The sequence below is a fragment of the Netta rufina genome (genome assembly GCF_964035555.1).
Source record: "Netta rufina genome assembly, chromosome: 8".
Taxonomy (NCBI): Eukaryota; Metazoa; Chordata; class Aves; order Anseriformes; family Anatidae; genus Netta; species Netta rufina.
This window is the reverse complement of record NC_140131.1, coordinates 10,090,307-10,111,572: the sequence shown is the minus strand read 5'-3', so window position 1 is coordinate 10,111,572 and position 21,266 is coordinate 10,090,307. Positions and strand designations below refer to the sequence as shown.

The window sequence follows — 21,266 nt, the reverse complement described above, 5'->3', positions numbered from 1 at the left end:
TCCACCACTCCCTCCCTGTCCCCATTTCCACCCCCTCCTTAAAAGCAGGAGGGGTTGGGGGAAAAAAAAGAAAATGAAAAGGATCTGAAAAGCAAACCAAGCACTGAAAGAGTTCTAGAGTTCATGTAACAAGACCACCATAACCCTTCAAAGGGCCCATTAAAAGCAAAACAAACAAAAGCAACACCCTCAAGATGTCTATTGTATTTTGCAGAGGAACAAATGAGTGTACTGGAAATTCTCCCATCTTGCCACAACGCCTGCTATTTCATTAAAACAAAGTCCAGAGATCAAGAAACAGCCAACATGGTAGCTGAAAGTCAGTCACTTCAAGTGATCCACGAAGAAAAACGAGATTGGGCTTGCTCCTTTTTTTCTCGCTTTACTATGATGTATAAAAAAAGACTTCAAAGATAGTTTTAGGCATTGCTTTTGTTTCTCACATGAGAAAGTCGGGGCTTGAGCAGGTCTAGACAACGCAGTGGTTAGAACTTCATCAGCTGCCAACACTTTGTCTTCCTAGAGCTCCCACAGTTGTTGCTACCCTGGAATTGCCTCATATGAAAATATTTGACAATTTCCATATAGTTTGTTTCTTCCCTCACAGCTTCTCCAAGATGGCAGCTGTAAAACAGCACGCACCAGCGTCCGCAGCAGGCAGCTTCGGAGAACAGCAACACCAGAGCCTCACCCAAGCAGATACTGGCCCAAATCCTCAGCCTGATACTTCAAACTGCCAGGCTGTTTGTTATCCTTTGAATCTCAAAATAAAATCAGTCTTGGCTACTTGTATGCTCCACCTGAAAATGTTTCAAGTGTAGTCATACACTGTAAAATGTCTTTTTTTTTTTTTAAATAAATAAACTTACCAGATCTTCTCTCTTTCTGCTCCTAGACTGTCAGCTGTAGGCTTTACTTGGAAGGTAATTAACACTTTCTATGTACGTATGCACAGCTCTCAAAGCTAGGAGAGACACACACAGACTTTGCCCCATCTGTGTATTACCAACACTACATTTACCAGTTCCCAAACAGTTACATTCAGGAAGGTCTGCTGAAGACAATGTAACTGAACAGGTGTTCCTGAAGGCAAAGTTTGGCCCGGAGGATAAAGCCTGATTAATTTAGCTATAGGGTAACAGGAATGAGAAACCTCTGGTTAGATGAACCTGTAAAATCGGAGGTCAAATAAGCTCACATATGTTACAGCAATTTTGAAGTTGTTATATCGTAGCTCCCCGCTAGCGCAAGCCATAAAGACAAGCCCATCACTAACAGTAGATAAAATATTCCTCCTTAGCTCAAAATAGACATATTAGCCTTTGTTCGCTCAAAACCACAGAATGCAACCAGTGCTCTACTTCCCATATTATGCTGGTAAGTGCTGCATATGGACAGAACGCACGCCTGCAGCTCCGTCCGTGCCATAACCAAGTAAAAAAAAAAAAAAAGAAAAAAAGAAAGGAGAGACAGTGGCGACACCCTGGGACAGACTCTTTCCATCACAGCAGTTAATATGGCTCGCTTTTGGCCACCATCATTTAGGGTAATCCTTCAACTTTGGCAGAGGACGAGTCATCTTTCCGCAGGCATACAGCACCTCCCTCGCATCTGGTAGCAGGATGTTCGAGGAAAGATTACAACTAGCAGAGGATTGTTAAAGCTCAGATATTTCACGTGGCCTACAGCAGAGGCATTTTCACAGAGGGATTATCTGGGAGCAGACCCCAGATGTCCTCATCCTTGACTTACAGGGTCCACATGGACGAATTTCCCAGCTCTCAGATGGCTGCCCCGCAGGTGTCTAACCTCACAGAGGTGACAGCCTGACTGTCAGCCTGGGACAGACTACAAAGGCTGCTCTCTGAAGGAGCCAGCAGAGCTTCCACAGAAGATGTCAGACAATACGCATCTTAGAAAACTGAAGTTGCTTTACAGAAGAGCATACAGAACAACAAACCATCCTTCATTCTTCTACTAAAGCAGATGGATTATGCTGCATGGAAAGCTCAGCTACATCTGGCATATTTAATATATTCATCCACATCCTCAGTGCAATTTAACGGTGGATATAATAAAGTTTTTCTAATTAACTTCTTTCGTCCAGGAAACACAGCTAGGGTTTTGTGCCTCATATGCACAAAGAGTGTGTGAAATCCTAAGAGCTTTTCTCAGATACAGTATGACTGGAGTTTCATCTATGGACCTAGGCCGACCACTTCCGAATATCTGAATCTAAGTTGTATCTGAACTATACTGACACTGGCTTCATTTCATGGAGAGTTACCTTTCCACCCATTCATTCTCTTTCCTGTCTTTAACCATCACTCCTACTCCACCATTATTTCCCCCCCATTCCAAGTGCAGTTTCTATTATTAAGCTTACTTCTGAAGGATGGATCTTTTAATGACAAGTTCTTCATCCAGGTCAGCTTCATTAGCCATGAAGAGCAATCTTTTTCCTGTATCATCCACTCCAATGAAGTCACGCTGCTCCACTGAAGTTAAAAATAAAAAAAATAAAATTATATAACCCTGTCTTAACATCTGCTGGGAAGACAAATGGGACCACCACCAAGCTCTGAAATATAAAATACTAGGTTTCACACTGACCCTGTAAATCAATGAATTTTCAATAAAGCTAAAAAAAATCCACAATATTTACTTATTTTTTTAAATACTTTTTTTACATAATATTTATGGACTGCTTTTCAGTCAGGGTAGCTGATACACATGTATTTGAAACACTGTCCCTGCAGCTTTTTGCATCCTTTTTATGAAGGTGCCAACTACAGGTCCCAGCATGTAACACTCCATCGTGAGCCATGCTAAGAGTGCTTTCCTTCTCTCTCTCTCCCCCTCAACTGCAAGCAGAGAGCTCTCCAAAATCCAGCTGCTTCTTCCTCATCATAAATCACTCCACATTAGAATCAGGCGGTCTGGAGAGTTAAGAGAGTTAAGACATAACTACTTTGCAGCTGATCTCCCATTTCAGACAAATACAGAGAGCAACAGAAATATTAGATCACACACAAACATAAAGGTATAGATTCTGAGACTTCTGCCACTGATGCTTCTGGGTGGGTTAACTTCTTTCAAGTATCTGTTCATAAAACTGCCAAGCAAGTGAATACTTAACAGTCCCATATATTATTATGGCAACTCCCATCTGCTGCAATCAGTGACAGCACATCAACAGTGACTTTGGTCTACTGAAATATAAATCATTTATTTGTGAACAGGTTTTTACACCTTCTGAATACAGTGGTGGCAGCTGACTCGCACTTAGTATGTAACACAACTCCGGTGGCATCCATAAATGGCTTTTTACATGAACACAGGCTGTACAAGAATGCCATGCTACAGTTTTAACAAAAAAACACAAACTTTTCCTCCCACTAAATACTACTATTTTGGGCCAAATTTGCAGATTTAAATCTCCTAGATTCTAAGCCTTTAACCACATAGAAGTAACAGCACGTTCAACAAGTAGTTAATTCTTTAAGATCTTTTCACAGCCAAACTGCATTTTTAACCCCATTTTCCCCAGTTCAGCCCTTTACCTTATTTTCTTCATATTTATTCCTTCAGAGTTACCATAGTAATAGCCACTATCAAAATAAAGTCAAATCTACACAGCTGTTCAAAGCTCTCCCACTGGCAGCCTTTGATCCAAGTGATCAGGCAAACCCTCTTCTCAGAAATTAATCATACAGCAAAGAAATACAAAAATAGGCCTGGACATGTAAGGCTGACAAATCAAGTACCATCAGGATAAAGCTCACTTTGCTAGAAAGTACCAGTTGGTTTGGAGCAGATGCCAGATGAAGGGAAGTTTTCCCCTGCATTTCTACATAGGCAACTAGCAGCTTTACTTTCATAATTAAAAAAAAAAAAAAAAAAAGTTATGATTAAAATCAATGAATAAATTAAAATCAATGAATAAAATCAATTTCCTCTGTGAGGAAAGTATGAGAGAAGTGTTAAACCTGCAGTGATATTAACTAAAAAAATGGTTTAGCATATGAAAATAGAATATGGGATGCATTTTGCCTCCTCATAACAGATACATGTAAATAAGGACTTGACACAGCTATTGTAATTTATTAATTACCCCAGAAATTACATCCCATCAGTTCCGAGAGCTTTGATGACCTAAAGAAACCACATCGCAAGAGAATGGGAGTTGAGCAATTCAGTAGGGAGAAGAAATAATTTCCAGTCAGATTTTCTAAAATGCTCTTTAATCAAGCATAATTAATTGACACTTGGGAAAAAGACACCTTTGTTAAAGATTCAGTATCCCCACCCTCTCAATTAAGGGGAGAGAATTCACACGATGCAGCCTGCAAGACCACCAAGAGGTCTTCTGGCAAACACAGGGAATACCAGTGATGACATGCCTGCTGCTTTCAAGACAAGAAAAACAAGCAGAAGAGTCACCATCCCCATCTTTTCTGCTTTTCTTTATACACAGAAGGGTTCAGACAGACACTTTTTCACCCCAATCCCTTGCACATCACCTTTAAGCACATGGCTCCACTCTGGGTGCCTGAATTCCTGACACGCTTTCTTTATCTGGGTTAGTACCATTCACCAGCTCTCTACTCTATTTTTTTTTATTGCCATGCCTCTTCTTAATCAATTTGAAAAGCCAATGAGATGATTATCACCAACAGTTGATCCTCTAAGTACAGAAGCCAATGGACTTCACCCTGTAACTTGCAACTGAATTATGTCAAGCATTTCAGAGAATCATCAGTATGAATCAATGCTGATTAATACAGCAATTCATGCTAATTAAAAAACTGTTCCTTGTATCACAGTTCTTGAATGCTTAACGATATTCTAAAAGAAATGATTTTGCATCAGACACTATGAGCCATGGGAGGTAAGTCTTGCTGTTCCTTCTCAAAAATTAATGAATTTGTAAGAAAAGACAGGCAATAAATAAAGCCCCAGATATATTTAGTGGCTTGTCAGGACTCGGGATCCATGTCCTAGTAATAACGCTTCCAACAGTACAGTGCAAGTGTGTACAGAGCCACGTACGTGCCATGAATTAGAGAAGGAGCCAACAGAGCCACCTACTACAAAAAGCTGCCTGACACACTCCTTGTTAACGTCTTGTCTTCAGTCGCTTGCAAGCTTTCTCAAATTTTAACTGGTAGAAAATTTCTAACGCTAGGTGCCTGCCTTAAGAGCAACACTGGGAAAACTTCAGAGAAAACAGCTCAGCTGCTTCTAAGGCTAAAGAAGAAAAAGTGGCTAGCCTGAGCTTAAACAGTTGGGTGGCCCCTCCCTTGAAAAGCTCTGGTGTTCCAGTTCTTTGGAGAAGAAACAAGGCATTCAGTAAGGGCTGCTGAGTTGTGTCTCAAGAGCGTACTTTTTACTATCTCACTCCACTATAAGTCTTTGAAAAACTGCACCTTCACATAATTGTTCAAGACTTCTATTTTTGCTGCAAAACGTTTGGCAGGTTTTATTCTTAAGGAAAGGTTGTTTTAATGGCTCAGCTCCTAGAACTGATCAAATAGCAGGTGACATCTAAGGTCTTCTGTATCATCAAGAGGTACAAGCAAGACACACCAGCCATGATGTCCACAGCCATACTGTCACAACTGATCCCAGAAGAAGAGCTTGATCTGTTGTGGTTTGGCAACTTTTTTTAAAAAAATATTTAAAAGTATAAAAGTAAGAGCTCTCAACGGTGCATAACTCTCAAGAAAAGCATAAAATTGAGGACTCTACAAGTTGGGCTGGGAGGGGAGAAAGGAGTTCTGAAAACTGGTGGGAACAGGGTTCTTTCGCTGCTTGTGAAAGAACACTGGGCCACAGAGAAAGGTTTTGCTCACAAGCAAATTAAGAATGCATGCACAACCTGGTGTGTTTACACACTTGTTAAGTCTTCAAAGTCTTGTTTGTCCTCATGTACCTAATCGTCCCCACCACATGTGTTCAGAGCTCATGTTCTATGCTATGATGTTTAAACATAGATCCATCCATCTCTAACTTCTGAATGCTCATCTTCGTGGCTATAGTAACGCTCTTGAAAATGCTTTACATGTATGTGCCATTATCGCTTGGATTGCCTTTTCAAGAAGAGGGAGGTTTAGAGCTGTACAAAAGTCTAAGTGCAAAATGCTTTTGGTTCTGTTATCCTTATTCTTTGCTCCAGAAAATCTTTGTCTAAGCAGCTTTCTTTTAAAAACACATTTCCTCCACTTTCAGACACACACGTAGTCCAACTGTTGGCTTGAGTTTCACTCCTCTCAAACAGTTTGAAGCTATGCTTTCTTATTTGTATTGCTGTAATGCCTCTGAGCTTTAATCAGAGACCAGGACCCACTAAGCTGGCAATAATCAAGCTTCAGCAATTTAACAGATACCATTAAAATAAAATGAGAGGCATGGTATGGGAGCAACTGCATGGCATTTAGTACTTAGCAAAGGAGTAAAATGGGGATAATAGCTCTGCCCTGCCTTACAGCAGTGTTGTGAGAATAGATGCATTAAAGATCACAAAGCCCTAAGATATTATAGTAAGGAGGACAAGATAAGCATCTAACCAAATCCTTGAAATCAGTGGGAGTTTTGCCTACTGAAAGGCTTCTGGATGTGATCTCAGAAGGCTAATTCAGTACATAGCACAAGAGGGAAGAATTTCTAGAAGTATTTGTTATCCATCTAAATCAGGTCCGACAGCCAATTGTGAAATTCCCAGCTACAATCTGACTGATGCTGAGTGCCCTTGAAAAAAAACTGGCAGTTTTAATGTTCATATGTAACAAAAATTTAGGGATTGATCCAAAACTCACTGCAGTCACCTGGAGCTTTTCCCTTAACTCTTGTGAGCTTTGGATCGGAGCCTGCACGATTACACGAGTCTAATACTTAATTCTGAGCTGGAAAAAAGCAAGTCACACCCCCACCAGGGAATGTGAGGAAAAACAGAGCATCTGTACCTTTTTGTTTCTTTCACTTTCTGACTGATAATTATACATATATGATATATATATACATATATATATATATATATACACACACACATTTCACATGATGGTGGTTTCACTAATGTTTATAAATAAATAAATATTCCCATCTACATACCTGGCTTTTTTTTCCCTTTCTGTCCTGGTACCACTTCTGCAGGCTCATGAGTTTTCTTCATCAACATGGACAGAGTAGCATCGTGTGTCCGGAAGAGATCCACAACTTTATATAAATCGACATCTGTGATCAGATCGCAGCTCAATACTAGCACATCAGTCTGTCAAAGAAAAAATATAAACCCTTCAGAAATACAAATGACCACATATGGATTAACATTTGATGACTTAGCAATAAATATACCCATAACTTTTTTATTTTTTTAAAAAAACTTGGGGTCTGCCATACTCTGCCAGAAATAGTTACTGGCTTTTACCAGTTCACATTGCTCGAGTCCTGCTGTTACTGAATTAGTTATTTGATTAATGCTTATTTAGCTCTGGGTCATAAAGAATATGTGATCATCTAAATTGCCATCATCTGCTCCTAATGGAAGGAACTGGGACACAGAAGCCATGGCTTTCAAGACTGCCATGAAATTCTGCAGTATTTACGATAGCTACTTTCAGTTATATGATGAAGTAGAAAAGAAATCCTTCTGAAGAAGTCTTTTTAGCTGACTTAGCATCTGACTACAAATCACTGGAAAAGATATTTAAACTATGTTATTTTATCAGGGGAAAAAAATCAAAGAGTATCTAGGATGTGATTTACTCAGTAATTGCGCAACGATGGTGGGCTAAGTTTAGAAATACATTTCCTAAAACCAGCAATACCCCATATTAAAAAAAGAAAAAAAAAAAAAAAAAAGGAAGTTAGGTTCTATTTAATAACAGGCTTTTATTTAAATTTGATCTCACAGGATTCCAAAGTGCCTTACAAAGTAAATAAGGGAACTGCTGCACGTATCACAGAAATGTGGTCACATAGTGAGTGAGACACATCAGCTTCATTAACCACGCACACTTCCAATACAGTCTGGCTAAAAATGCTCACTTTGAAACAATTTTCTGCATTTCCTGTGGGTTGTACAGTGTACTGCCAAGAATCTACTAGTTTGGTAATTAGCTTCATTTGAATTAATCCTAACATAATATCTCAGCTGTGTGGCCTACAAATAACTAGCAAGTTTCAGCTGTATTTTTGTTAATAATCAGCCTTCTAGATATGTCTCAAGAAGACTGTTTCTTTCTTGACATTGAACATTTCCACATCCTGTGCTACCATTTCCTATGGTAAACCTCCTTGCAAAGAGGAACATGGCTTCCTAGTTCTGTCTTTTTTTTTTTTTTTTTTTTTTTTTTTAAGACATTATTTAATAAGAAGGGCGTTAGAATAAGACTTGGTAGAATCTGAGTTGCTTTTCTCATGGAGGATCAAGAATTCTACTTTTACTTTGAAAGTGTCTTGGTTCAAAAAGCAATAGCTCAGCATTGACCTCTTATTACAAAAAAAGGTTCGCTTTACAGATTTTAATCAAATATCAGGAGATTCCACAATGCAGGTAAAAATAACCAAGGCCTGGTATTTACTGTATTTGTCAGGGTCAGCTACAAATGCTAGGCCCTTTCACGTGTTTACCAATAAGTCAGTGGAATTCACCATGTCACCAACTATTAGCACTGTTGACCTGGCACGCTGCACAAAAGGTCAAGCTCTTCAGTCCTCATCTGATTTCTCCCCACTTTACAGAGAAACACCTGGTTTATTTACTGGAGGGAACAACGTGCAGGTTAAGATATTTTACACGTCCAAAACCTACGTTGCATCTCCCCTTTTAACATATTTTCAGAGTGTGTATTTTATATTACGGTTTTGCCCAGGAGAAGTGCTTTAATTAACACTTCTCTAAACCAAACAACATGTGCACGTTGGGAAAAAAAACAACAAACCACTAACGCAAGCAGCCTCGCACTCTGGAACAGATCTGCACCGACATTCCAGCGTGTACAAAGAAAGGAAGAAAAAAATCAACTTGGTATGGAAGTAAGTCTTCCATTTCAAAACTGTACAGAGTGAAGAAATACATATTAAATACCCTGGAAAAGCCTGCAAATTCTTCAGGAATTCCATTTTTATACGAGCACCAATGAGTTAAAGTACTTGCAGAAAAAGCCAAGATGTATCCAGGACCCACATAAAGAGAGCTGTACTTTGCAAACCCAGTTTGTAGAAGGAATAGATCTCTGACTTGGCATCTAAATGCATTCACTCTAATGGTGAAAACAGCAACAACAACAAAAGAGACAGACACACCGATGGCCTTATCTTAAAGAGCTATTAGCTGGACTTGTAAAATAAACCTGGTAATTATTTCACGTGTTGCTAAATGCTTGAATCTGTCACTACAGCAAAATCCCAACCAGCCTTTCATAGCCGTGAACAGGCTCCTGGTTTTTTTCTCCTCGCTATAGGACAAGCTTTTTGCAAAAACTGAATGCAAGACCCCTGAGGAGCATACGGGAACAGAACCACCAAATGTCTGGTTGCCATCTGTTCTACCCATTTACTCTCCCAATATGTAAATAAACGTCAGTGAGCGCAGGGACCAGTGAAACACACAGTTGCTCTGTAAAGCCCACATTTCTGCCTCTCCTCCTGATGAGCAGAGCAGTGGCCTCAGAAGCACGCTGAGAATACACCATGAAAGGCTCTTTTGGGACTTGACAGCCTCCCCTTTGAAACACCACCACCCTCATAAATAAAGCCCTCACTGTCTAATGGATGCACTTTTTTTTCCAGTGTACAACTCCTGAACGAATAAACTAATGGCTGAATGAAAAAATAAACCATCCTAGAACCCACGCAGGAGTGTGTGTTTTTCTTTACTTTTTTAGGGTGGGTGTAGAAGAAAGAAAATAAATGGTAGGACTTGTGGGTTTTTTAAAGTATATACTTCTATACATACCATATAAATACAGGGCACCTTCCCAAGGAGCCACCGATACAAAGAGGTAGGCACTCACTGCGTGCACTCCTGTGCTAACAAGGGATATGTGAACATACTTGACTTCATGAATTATGCAAACACCTAAGTACACACACACACACGCACACCTCTTAATGAAATACATGTAACAATGATTACATCAACCCCAAACTATTATACAAACACACGATAAGAATCAACATGAAGTGATTAAAAAACCCAGCGAGTCCACACCCCGAGCAGAACCACTGCAAAGGAAGCAAAACGCACGCACACGTCCTTACAAACAGCACGCTCAGCGCTCCTTCCAGCTGCGGGGAGGGCAAGGCAGGGGTCCTAAATCAAGGAGGACCATCTAACGGATAGGGCATGAAACAAATGCTTGAAATTTCTGTCATTTTCCAGCTCTGTTGAGGTCCATGTGTGCTATTTTGTTTGCTGCTTCCATGGCAGAGAGGAGCCCTCGTCACAGAGCAGGGCTCTTCCGCAGTAGCTGCCATGCAGAGCACGTGGAAATACCAGGCAAGTGCAATAGGAGGGAACAGCAAGGAATCTGTGGGATGGGGAATGCAAGGAAACGCTGCAATACTGCTCAGGTCTAGGGAAAGCAGCTCCAGCACGCTGGCATCACGCTTTTTGTGGGCATCAGAACAGCCACAGGAAATAGGAGGAGAATGTGCCACTGTCCTGGGAAGTCACCCTGGCCTCAGTAGCCCCACTGAACCTCAGATTTGGGATTTACGCATTCAGTTTGGAATTCAGACTCAGCTTCTCGTCGACGGAGAGAAAGGAGCTACTGCGGAGGTGAGTTCATCCCACCCACGCTGTGAGCTCTGCGGAGGCGTTTCACCGCCCCTGCTGACCGCCGTGGGAGCCCTGGGCTTCCAGCTGAGCCTCTGCTGAACGCCCACTGCTCGGCCAAGTACGGAATCGCTCCAAGCTCCAGGTCTCAGCTCTGCCTCTCTGGGTAACAGCGCTGCACCGTCAGACACGTGCTCCAGAGCTGCGAGGTGAGATAACTTGCATGCTCAGCCTGGCTACATGCAACGCTAACAGAAAACATCAAGGGACTCGCATATAAAACAGAAAAGCTGCAGAGAGAAAGAACTCAAACCCAACATGTCAACAATTACGCTAAGCCCAGCACAATATGGAACATCTAAAAACAAAAACAAAACCAAAAAGCAGAATGTTTCAAGAGCTCAGTTCAAGACAGCCGATTTAAAAATAGAAAACATGTTTTCAATGGAACTAATTCATACCATAGATCAAAAGATGGAGGCAATTATATGGTGTAATATACCAGCATAAATAAAAAGCCTTGGACTTTCTCACACCCTGCGTACAAAGGCAACGCTAAAAACTCTTTTATATTCAGCAACGACTGCTAGATCCCTTCTGTTCAAACAGGAGATATCAAGGTTACCACAGATAGCTGGCAGCAAACGCTGACTTTTTAAATGGTATTCACTATGCCTTTTCTGTCAAGTATAGACAAGGGCAGGACCTTGTAGCCTAAACTGCTGAGGGCCTCAAAAACTGCAGACTAGAAAAATGAGAAAACATGTGTTGCAAGGAAATCTCTAATTTGAACAAAATCAGCCTCAAGAGTTAGAGGAAAACAAATGTCAGATTGCATTATAAACAGAAGAGAGGCAACGTATCCACGAGCAGAACCAGCTTCTAACAGACCCCAAGACAGGCACAACATTGAGGTGAAATGCTCAAAGTTTCCAATGGCGCAGCATTACAGCTGAGGCTTTGACAGGAAAAGGAGAAAAATCAAGAGATGAGATAGACTTTGTCCCTCCGCTCAGCCGACGTTAACACATGCACAAACAGGGAACTTTGCATCACTTCCTGTGGCGCTCACCATACAACAAGGGGGAGAGGAACAAGTTATAATTACTGCTGGAATTAGGACTGAGAGTTTTAAACACAATAGCCTGGAACTTCACCCATATGTTGCATTAACAGCGGGGTTTGTGCGTAATACTTTTATTATTCTAAAGAGTGGAAAGGGGAAGAACAGTTTGGCTGTGGGCAAACATTCTGCCTGCTTGCTCGCATGCTCCAGGCCAAGCCAGAGGTACCTCCCAGCAATCGCATTACTCACCACTCTTCAGATCAGAAAAAATTTACATCCGAGCCTTTAGAGAACCCCTTTTTATCTCAGCTTCCATGAAGAGTCCTCCAATTTCCATACCTGTGACCTCTTTGAAGCTCTATGGCTGCTGATGTAACTGGAGCAGGGAACCTCTTTTTTTTGTTGTTGTTCTTTTTTTTTTTTGATGTCTGGAGGATCTTGTTAACCACCAACTCAGATGACCGCCTTTGGCTGGGAATTCCCACTCTGCTTTTGTAATGTCCTTGATAGCAAGATTCAGAAGAAAAGCATGATTTAGTGCTTTGTTAGCACACACGAAGCATTTACCTGCTGTGTGTTTACCCAGCAAGCTTGCTGTAGGCTAGCACCTTCATAACCCTAAGGATCTAGGGCAGGGGAAGCACAGTGTCCTTCAGTCTGAAACCCAGCAGCAAAAGAAGGAAGGATTTTTTTATTATTTTTTTAAAGAAAGTAGTAAAGTGGAAGAGACTTAAAACACACACACACCAAAAAAAAAAAAATCAAAACCAAAAAACAACACACCACATAAACCAACCAACCAAAAAACCAACAGATAAGTCTAATGCAGGAGCCAAGGGAGTCTCTTCTCATTTCTTGGATGGCCCCAAATTCATCAGGTGAGGATACCTAAAGGCAATGTGAATGCCTTCACACACACAACCTGTCAGCATCACTGTTTATCTTCCCAAGGAAAGCTGGAAGAAAGATGCCAGGAGCTGGGGAGGAGCCTTCACCCCAGTCCTATCACACGGCTCATCCAGCGCGCTGTATCTGATGGGATCCTACAACAAAAACACCATTTTACGTTATCTCTCTATCTCAAGAGCTGCCATCCAAAATCAATATTTTTTTAATTTACATATATATAAGCTAGGAACAGGAAAGATATTCAAGCCCTGAAGGCATCCTGTCTCCTCCCAGGAGGAAGTCTCCTTACCTATTGCTGAAACTGACACGTGGGGTGGAAGAGGGTAATTTACAGTTATCAGCAACTAAAAGCACAAGTTAAGCTCATGAACTTGTGTTCATCTCTAATTAAGAAAGTTTTCAAAGCAGGGACACTTAGGGAACAGTAAACCTTCTGTTCTAGACACAAGCTTTGCAATCCATCTTCCCTTCTGGTTCCAACTGTTACAATTTTTTGCTACTCACACAGAACTCCCAAAATCATTTTTCCAGCTCCCACCTGCAACCACACCGTCCTTTCCACCAGTCGCCCTTTTTCTGTCACACAAAGCAGGGTTTGTTTACCTGCTTTTTAACAGCCTGCCTCTTTCACCCCTGTTCATTTCCCAAATCTTCTGCCTTAGAACAACGGAGGGTGCCAGCTCTATCACCTACTTGCGTTTTCCAGGAGAGGTAGGTTTATGCTCTGCCAGGCTAACCTCTAACCCAAGACATGTTCTGCATTCACCTGCAAGCTACCAGAGCATTTGGCATTAAGGTCTCTTGTGAGAAGCCTGCTACTGCTACTGCTACAGAAAATTGACAGCCGCCAGGCAATCAGTATGCTGGGACACCAGATTTCAGACACTGCCACACAAACTCCTCTTTATAATCCCTCATTTGTCTGAAGCCAACCATCATCTCCTGTGCTTATGTCCAAATTCTAAGCATGCCACAGAAGAAACTGCTTCCTGCCACCAAAAGCAAGGCATCCAGAGTATGTGCTCTGCCACTCATGAGAACCACGTGTGCTAAAAAGCTCAGGGAAACATCCCATAACTCAGGCCTTCCAGTTCATGAAGGGTGAGCCTGGCAAGCTGGATTCTCTCCTCAATATGCTGCACCAACAGATCCCTTCTTCACAGGCAGAACTTCCAAAACTGATGGTGTTCTCCTCGTCACTCCTGTTCCTGGAAGGAAGGTTTCCAGCACTACCTGGACGGCAGCACTGTCAGACCCGCTGCACGGCTGCTCTTGGACTCTGCCTCCCACGAACAGCAAGGAGAATGCCGCAGCCGGGCTCCAAGCTCCACAGCAGCGGCGCAGCAGGCTTGCTGCCAAAGCCCAGAGCTCAAGCCCAGGCTTAACACTTAATGCAAGCAGAGCCTTAGGCAGTCAGGTGCTGTAGTCATCCAAACAATAATAATAAAAAGTAGTCCTAATGGAGCTCAACTGGCTCAACTTATTGAGGAGAAAGACAGCCCTTGCCCACAGCCCACAGTTACCTAAGCAGCAGAAGATCCCGGCAGCACAACAAAAAGCAGGCACGACTGGTTTAAGGGCTAGAAAGCAGCGTCCAGCTTGGAACTAAAAGGCAAGGTGACAATAAATGCCATCTGGAATAAGTTACCAAGGAGTGTAACAGACTCTTCAGCAACAAGAAGGTGTGAATGAAGGCTTGCTATCTTTCAGAAACGCACTAAGTCATCCATACGTTTTGGGGCTAACAGCCCTACTTATGGTGTGCAAAGTCCTTTATAGACTAGGGGATCAGAACAGATCCTTGCAGTCTCAAAACCAGATTACAAATGAAAACCAAGACACATACAGCACACGTCCTCAGGAATCATTCTGCCATCCCATGGCTAGTATCAGCATGAGCTTAAAAATGGTACATAACACTCTTTCCAAGGCCCAGCCAACTCAGTACACAACACTCAGCATCAAGTCTGCTCTAAGAGAAAACCCAAATGCTAATCTGCTTTGCAAAACACAGGCTCAGCAGAACCAGCCCCTTTGAAACCCAGCTCAATGGCACTGTCACTCCTTCCAGCCTGCACGGAGCTGAATGTCCACATGCAGTGAAACCTTTTTAGCTTTGTTGAAACGCTTTTTTTCCCATAAAAACTAGTCACAGAATATTACCTAAAAATGCTATGCTTTGAATCCTAGATTTCTATATAACCTCCTATCCAATACCATTTTCTCCTCTAGCACCTCTGCAATTATGGGTCTGCAGCACCTGGTGTGAGAAACACATTATGAAAACTTCAAAATCTCCACTTTTAGCATCCAGAATTTTAACCACCTTCCCAAAGGAGCTAACAGAAGTTCTATTACAGAAGAATGCCTAAACTTGCTTCAAGAAAGTCTGAATACATGATTGTTATTCCCTTTTCAGAAATAGAAAAAAAAAAAAAAAAAAAAAAAGAAGAAAACCTACTTAACTTACATGGGTTTCCCAGTTAACATAACATGACAAAAATGCAGAATCAAGTTCTAGGCATCCTACAAGTCCACCGATCTTCACCACGGCTTTCAACAACATAAACAGTGCTGAGCATTTTTTTTTCTGCCAAAGCGACAGCCTCTGGGGAAGGAGGTACTGCTCCTGTTACCAAGATTACACTACTGTACCAGGCTGCAAAAACAGACACGGGAAAAAGCCCTCTGACTGTGACTCAATGGGTTGACATTTGGCATCTCTTCCCTCCCACACTTGCCAATAACTGGAACTACACACTTGGGTTAACACGTGAAGTTGTGTTTGATCTAAACAATTCTATTTTGTCTTCCCAGGGATGAATACTCACTAATGAATGTCACCTTCAACAGAGTAACTGTGACAGCTGTAGAGCCCACAGCTGCCATGAAAGGCTCCATGCTTTTATGAGGGAAGGGCTGGTAAGATCCCAAACCTCTCCAGGATGATTCCACACAACTCGAAATCATCCAGTCTCAAAACAAAGGAAAAAGGCTGCAGACAATAAGGAAGGAATGACATTCCAGAGAAGTGTGTAAACGGTAAGTGAATGTCTCCTTGGAGGTATCACCCTACCTGAAGCTGGAGCTGCCTTCTCATGGGGATGGGCCAAGGAGAGTGGAAATAAGCCAAAAATTAATAAGAGCATCAGACCAGATGGTGACCTAACATTCAACATGAGACCAGCACTGAGGAACACCAACCAGAGCCCTACACATTCACTCTCTCTTTGGAGTCCAAGGCAATGTCTTCATGCCCCCATCCAGGCACGGGGCACAGTCTGTGTCTTCAGGGCTCAGACTTGGAGGGGATTTGGCTTTTCCTCTGACAGCACCAAGGAAAGACAGCAGCTGAAGGATACAGACTCCCCACTGTATAACAACACCTTATTCTCTCTTTGGACATAAGATGCACAAATCCATTTCACAGGGACTCAGCATTTCTTTGATTATTCATCATAGAACAACTCCTGAAAACTATAAACCTGAGTACGACTTACCAATATAAAAGGCTTCCTATGCCTGACGAGTTGATAATGAAGAACCATTTGCCTTCGTATGTCCATCTCTAATGGGCACATGAAGACAAAGAAAAGCATTAAAAAGTGCACACTGGTGTTTCACACTATGTATACTCTAGCTATAATTTTCCTTCAACACATAACACATAGCACATTGAATTATTTACACAAGACTGTATATACTTTAAATAGTGGAAAATGAAGGATGATTTAAGAAAAAAAAAAAGAACACTGACTTCTATTTACTGCCACAAAACGAGAACTAGCGGTAGCAGCTCATACAGAACAGGGAAAGATATTTAGCAGAATGCTTTTAAAGAAATTATTTCAGTTATACACACGTGCAAAGAGCTTACTGTGCCTGGAACTAAAACACACTGAGTTTGTGTGATTCATTAGAAACCACGTAGGGTCTAGCTGAAGACATACACTGCAATACGGGAGAAATTCCGACAAACTTCCACAGGGAAACAGGAGGCATCGGTCGACAGAAGGAGCACAGGCCTAGAGGACAGGACACGCAGTGAGAGATGCAACAAATAAAACTGAGAGGCATCTCAGGCCTGTCAGCAGCTCTTCTTGCAAAACATCTAAGGTCTTCGCCTCTTTTCTTCTGCCTGTGTGTACAATGGCAGGCATCCTCCTTAGCTGACAATGAGCAGAACAGAAAACGCCCTAATAACCACTCTTGATGCTAACCTTCAGAGCTAATTGCCTCATTCAAACTTCTGGTGTTTTAACCCCAATCCATTGTAAACCCTGGCAGCAAAATAATTAATTTAATTAGCTACATACTTCTAAAGCTGAGTAACTTTAAAAAAAAAAAAAACACCCAAAAACCCAACAACTGTTGAACCCTTTAACTCTCATCCTGCCAGGAAAAATAAAGATCAGAGCAAAGGCCCGAACCCATTCATCAAGCACGCAGTCAGGCTGTGCTATATCATTCCCCCCAGCAACACTGCCAGCCTGAGCACCTGCCAGTATAGCTGTATTTTTTTTTCCCCCACTAAAACAATCAGCTGTGCTTTGGGAATGGGACTTGGGCGTGCAATCCATAATTAATTTTGCCTAGCGCTTCAGTGGTGGTAGCTTTCAATCACGCTCAATGACTGAAAGAGGTAGAAATGGGAACAAGATGCCGCGTACCCAGCGAGCTGCCATCTGATTCAGCTGCTTTTCCCACCCAGCGCTAAGGCCATTGTGAAAGGGAGAATCAAAAAAGCATCAAGAGAGCAACTTTTATTTGTGTTTGAGACACTCAAGTAAACAGCATTTTCTGTCCAGCCTGCTGAAAAAAAAATGATGAAATTCTTTTTACTATTTTGTAATAGATGAACAGAATAGTTAGTTAAGTCACGGGGAGAGAGATTAATTCCTTTTCTTTTTTTTTTTTTTTTAATTTCCACTGACAGTACAAAAAAATGCATAACTATATATTATGGGGACTGAGGTTTTTCTTTCCACGCTCACCAAACTCTGCTTGGCCGTACCAAAAGGATTCAGATTCCACCTTCCAGCCGTTACAGCGAGCTTACTTACATCATGTGTTTGGAAAGGAGATTTTTCAACAGAGGAAGTGAAGCGCTTAGCCATGCCGTCCAAGACTACACGGATCAGTGACCCTCAGCAGCATACAGACCACCACCGTGACATCACACTTTCCACAACATGGCTCCCAAAGATGCGCATACCAGGAGAATCTGGAGTTTCAGCCTTTGTTTATTTGTTCAAAGAAAGTTGGTTTTTCGTCTTCTTTTTGGTAGCTTTTTTGGGTTTGTTTTGCTTTGCTTTTTAAGAGCTGTATTACTTTCAAATCTTCCTTTTTGAAGCTGGGAAAACCAGGTGGACCACCTGAGATGAAACATTTCACATGCAAGCACTCACCAGTGACAGTAGCAGAAGCCACGCTGATTAGTTCCCAGCATATTAGTCAGGGCTTCCATTAACACAACTAAGGACTCATCAAGGAAGGAAAATGTGAACTTGTTCCATTGCTGCTACTCTGCTGGAACACCGCATTTTAATCATTGGCTGGAGCATAGCTGAGTGACAGGAGGGAGAAAAATGCTTAACAGAAGATGAAAATAATATAGACTCGCTGCAGACAAACGCTCGATCCAGGCACACCCAATCCATAGTTTGAAATATTCAGGATTTAACCAGGTTTCCCAACCTGCTGCCTGAAGAGGCCCCAGGCTGAGCGTCGGCACCAGACAGCTGCTGCGTGGGTCTGGTAAAATTTGGCAGACCAGTAAAAAGGCCAAATATTAAAGAGGCCGAAATTTCAGAGGAACTGACCTGTGAACTACAGCAACAACCCACGCTTTTTTTTTTTCTTTTTTGGTCAACAGTAACCTGCAAGCCACAGAAAGGTCTGCAGCAGTTTGAAGAATGTTCCAAGCAGAAGGTCACAGAAATACAGTTCTCAAAAAGGTTTTCTGAGTCAGAGTTTAGCCTCCTGCCATTCCAGGTATCACATTACTTAGTTCATTTAACAAAAAGAAAAAAAAGCTTCTCATTCCAGTATAAAAGCAGGGGGATTTTTTTGTCTTGATTACCCGCCCTGGCAGACTGTTCCATAATCCCATTCTGCTCTGATTGACAAAAACCTTCCCACAATGTTCAGCCTTCTCGCACAGCCATTTTAAACTCAATTATATTCCACTTTGAATACCTTATCTCCTTCTCTAGTTTGTTCCGTGTTTGATGCTTTTGAGTTCCACACTTCCACAGTATTCCAGGCAAAAATCTTCCCCACACCTTAAGCAATTAATTTCTCTTTGTTATCACAAAATACCTTACCTGATACATTCTATTCTTGCATTTACTCTTCCCTCCTCCACCACAGTGGCTGCTCAACATCATCTTATTTCAACTAGCTCATTCTGAGATGTCATGACTTATTTTTGGGCTCCTCGTTGAATTTCTCATTAGTAATCTCCAAAATCCTGAGTTGTGTGTCACCAACCAGAGTCTTGACACTATTAGTGTGCTGCAGGCCATGAGCCATGTATTTTTCATACTCATCCTGTGTATCATCCAAAGGGGGTCTACTGAACTGTGAGAGAAGCCTTTCAAGGAGCCAAACAGATGGAGACTTAAAACTGGACTGAAGAATTCACAGAGCAACGTTCTAGAGAGAATGGTTCCACAAAAAAAAAAAAAAAAAGCCTTGACGGACACACCAGAAGCCCTTAACATTAGGACTTGGAAAAAAGAAGTGTGTTCACCAACACCAGCTACACAGGAGAAGCCTTCCTAAGAGAGCTAGGGGATTACATTACATAAAATGTCAAGAGACATCAAAAGAAGTTAACTTTTTAGAAGGCAGCCTACTGCCCCCAATTACAAAAAAAATCACAACTGAAAGATGAGCTGCCTACAAAACAAAACTGCATCATCATCTACTGCGTGCAGCAGACAGCACTTGCATCTCTTCTCTTGGTAGAAAGCCTATCAGGTAACACCACTGAAACCATAAGGACTTCTACTAATTTCCCTGTTACTCAGATTGAACTCATCTGAATGCTCCAGCCAGCGTTGCCTACCAATGAAAATCATAAATGAGGACTGGAGATAGTTACTGAAGAGAAAGCAATTATACCTGATTAAAAAACACACACAAAACCCACGCTTCTTTACAGAGACATCCCCGCCCCCCCACCAGCACACTGCTCCTGGCAGTTAGCAAGACTTGGATGCTAAATAAAAACAAATAACAACAGGAAGATGGAAGTTATCAAATTACACCTTAGCACCTGCTCTGTCACACCTGTAACATCATTCTTAGTTTACAGCAGCGTGTTGACAAAAGAGTAAGAGAGGTGGAAAACCCTACTTCCTGAAGGAGGGAGGTTGATTTCCATTTCAGACAAAAATAGCTTCTTTTACACCTATGTTAACTCAAGTTTTGATGTCAAGCACTCACTAACAGGTCAAGAATATTCTTTAATGCAAATAACAGATTAAGACAAGGCTCCAACCAAAGCAGGAGACTACAACATTTGCCTTTCAGAGACAGAGGAAAGCACAGATTTGGAACCTAAGGGTACAATTGCTTTATTTGTTGCTTGTACAATCAATCTACCAGAGTTGCTTGGTTCAACATAGCTCTCCATTACCTTCAAAGTGATCAAATCAAGGGTGTTTTCCACCACTTAACACAGCTTTACAAAACCTGATGGGCACACAGCAGAAGACATCCATGGTATTGCCTCTTTCTGTGTCCTGTAAGCCTTGCTGGATTTGTCTCACTTCCATGCTGGGGGTGAGGCAATAACTCAGGGTACTGAATTTTTCACTATGTAAATGACCTCAGAATTACTCTGGTGTAACTGCATGTGTGAACAATCGAGAGAAAAATGGAAGTCAGAAGACACAGAAATCAATGTTCCTGTAGTGAAGTTCCTCAGCCACACAGACTCATCTTCCAGAAGATGAGATCTCCCTAGGTACCACCCTTTTGCCGAGGCCCCACCTGGGACAGGAGAGCTCCCTTCACTGTTCCTGACCAGGGAAGGTCATCCATCTTTCATCCCAACCCGGAGGCACGGAAAGCTGGTTTGTTTCTCTGTTTAACTCGTTTAAGCTCTCCCACTGGCATAGATCATGAGGTGACAGAGACCTGTAAACACCCTTATGGTGGTAAAACTGCAGTTTCAACAAAAGCATTACTATAGTACCATTAACTGTCCGTCTCCAGATTGTGTACCACTATTTCCAACCCGGTATGTAAACAAGAAAATAATTAAGCCTTTACAGTTTTACCATCATTTTCATATTTCAAACGGCTACCCACTGTCAGTCCTGTAAAAGATTAGCAGTAAACTAGGAGCTTAAAGGATAAAGGAAATGAAAGTGACAGTGAAATCAAACATATCAAAAAAAGAGAGGAAATTGAAACAGTAGCAATGGAAGCTGCCAGCAGGTACAGTTACTGTAGCAGGATCCTGAAGCCAAGGGCATCCTAAGGAAACACTAGGATTGT

General features: G+C 41.8%; 1 protein-coding gene across 1 annotated transcript in view; it reads right to left on the bottom strand.

Moving 5' to 3' along the window:
* Positions 1–21,266, bottom strand: part of EIF2B3 (eukaryotic translation initiation factor 2B subunit gamma) — a 95,232-nt gene that overhangs the window by 68,712 nt on the left and 5,254 nt on the right. The window contains exons 4-5 of the mRNA XM_084291502.1: positions 7,111–7,270; positions 2,387–2,498 (exon numbers count right to left, since the gene is read on the bottom strand). Coding sequence (XP_084147628.1) covers positions 2,387–2,498; positions 7,111–7,270 — 272 coding nt within the window. The remainder of the gene's footprint in view (positions 1–2,386; positions 2,499–7,110; positions 7,271–21,266) is intronic.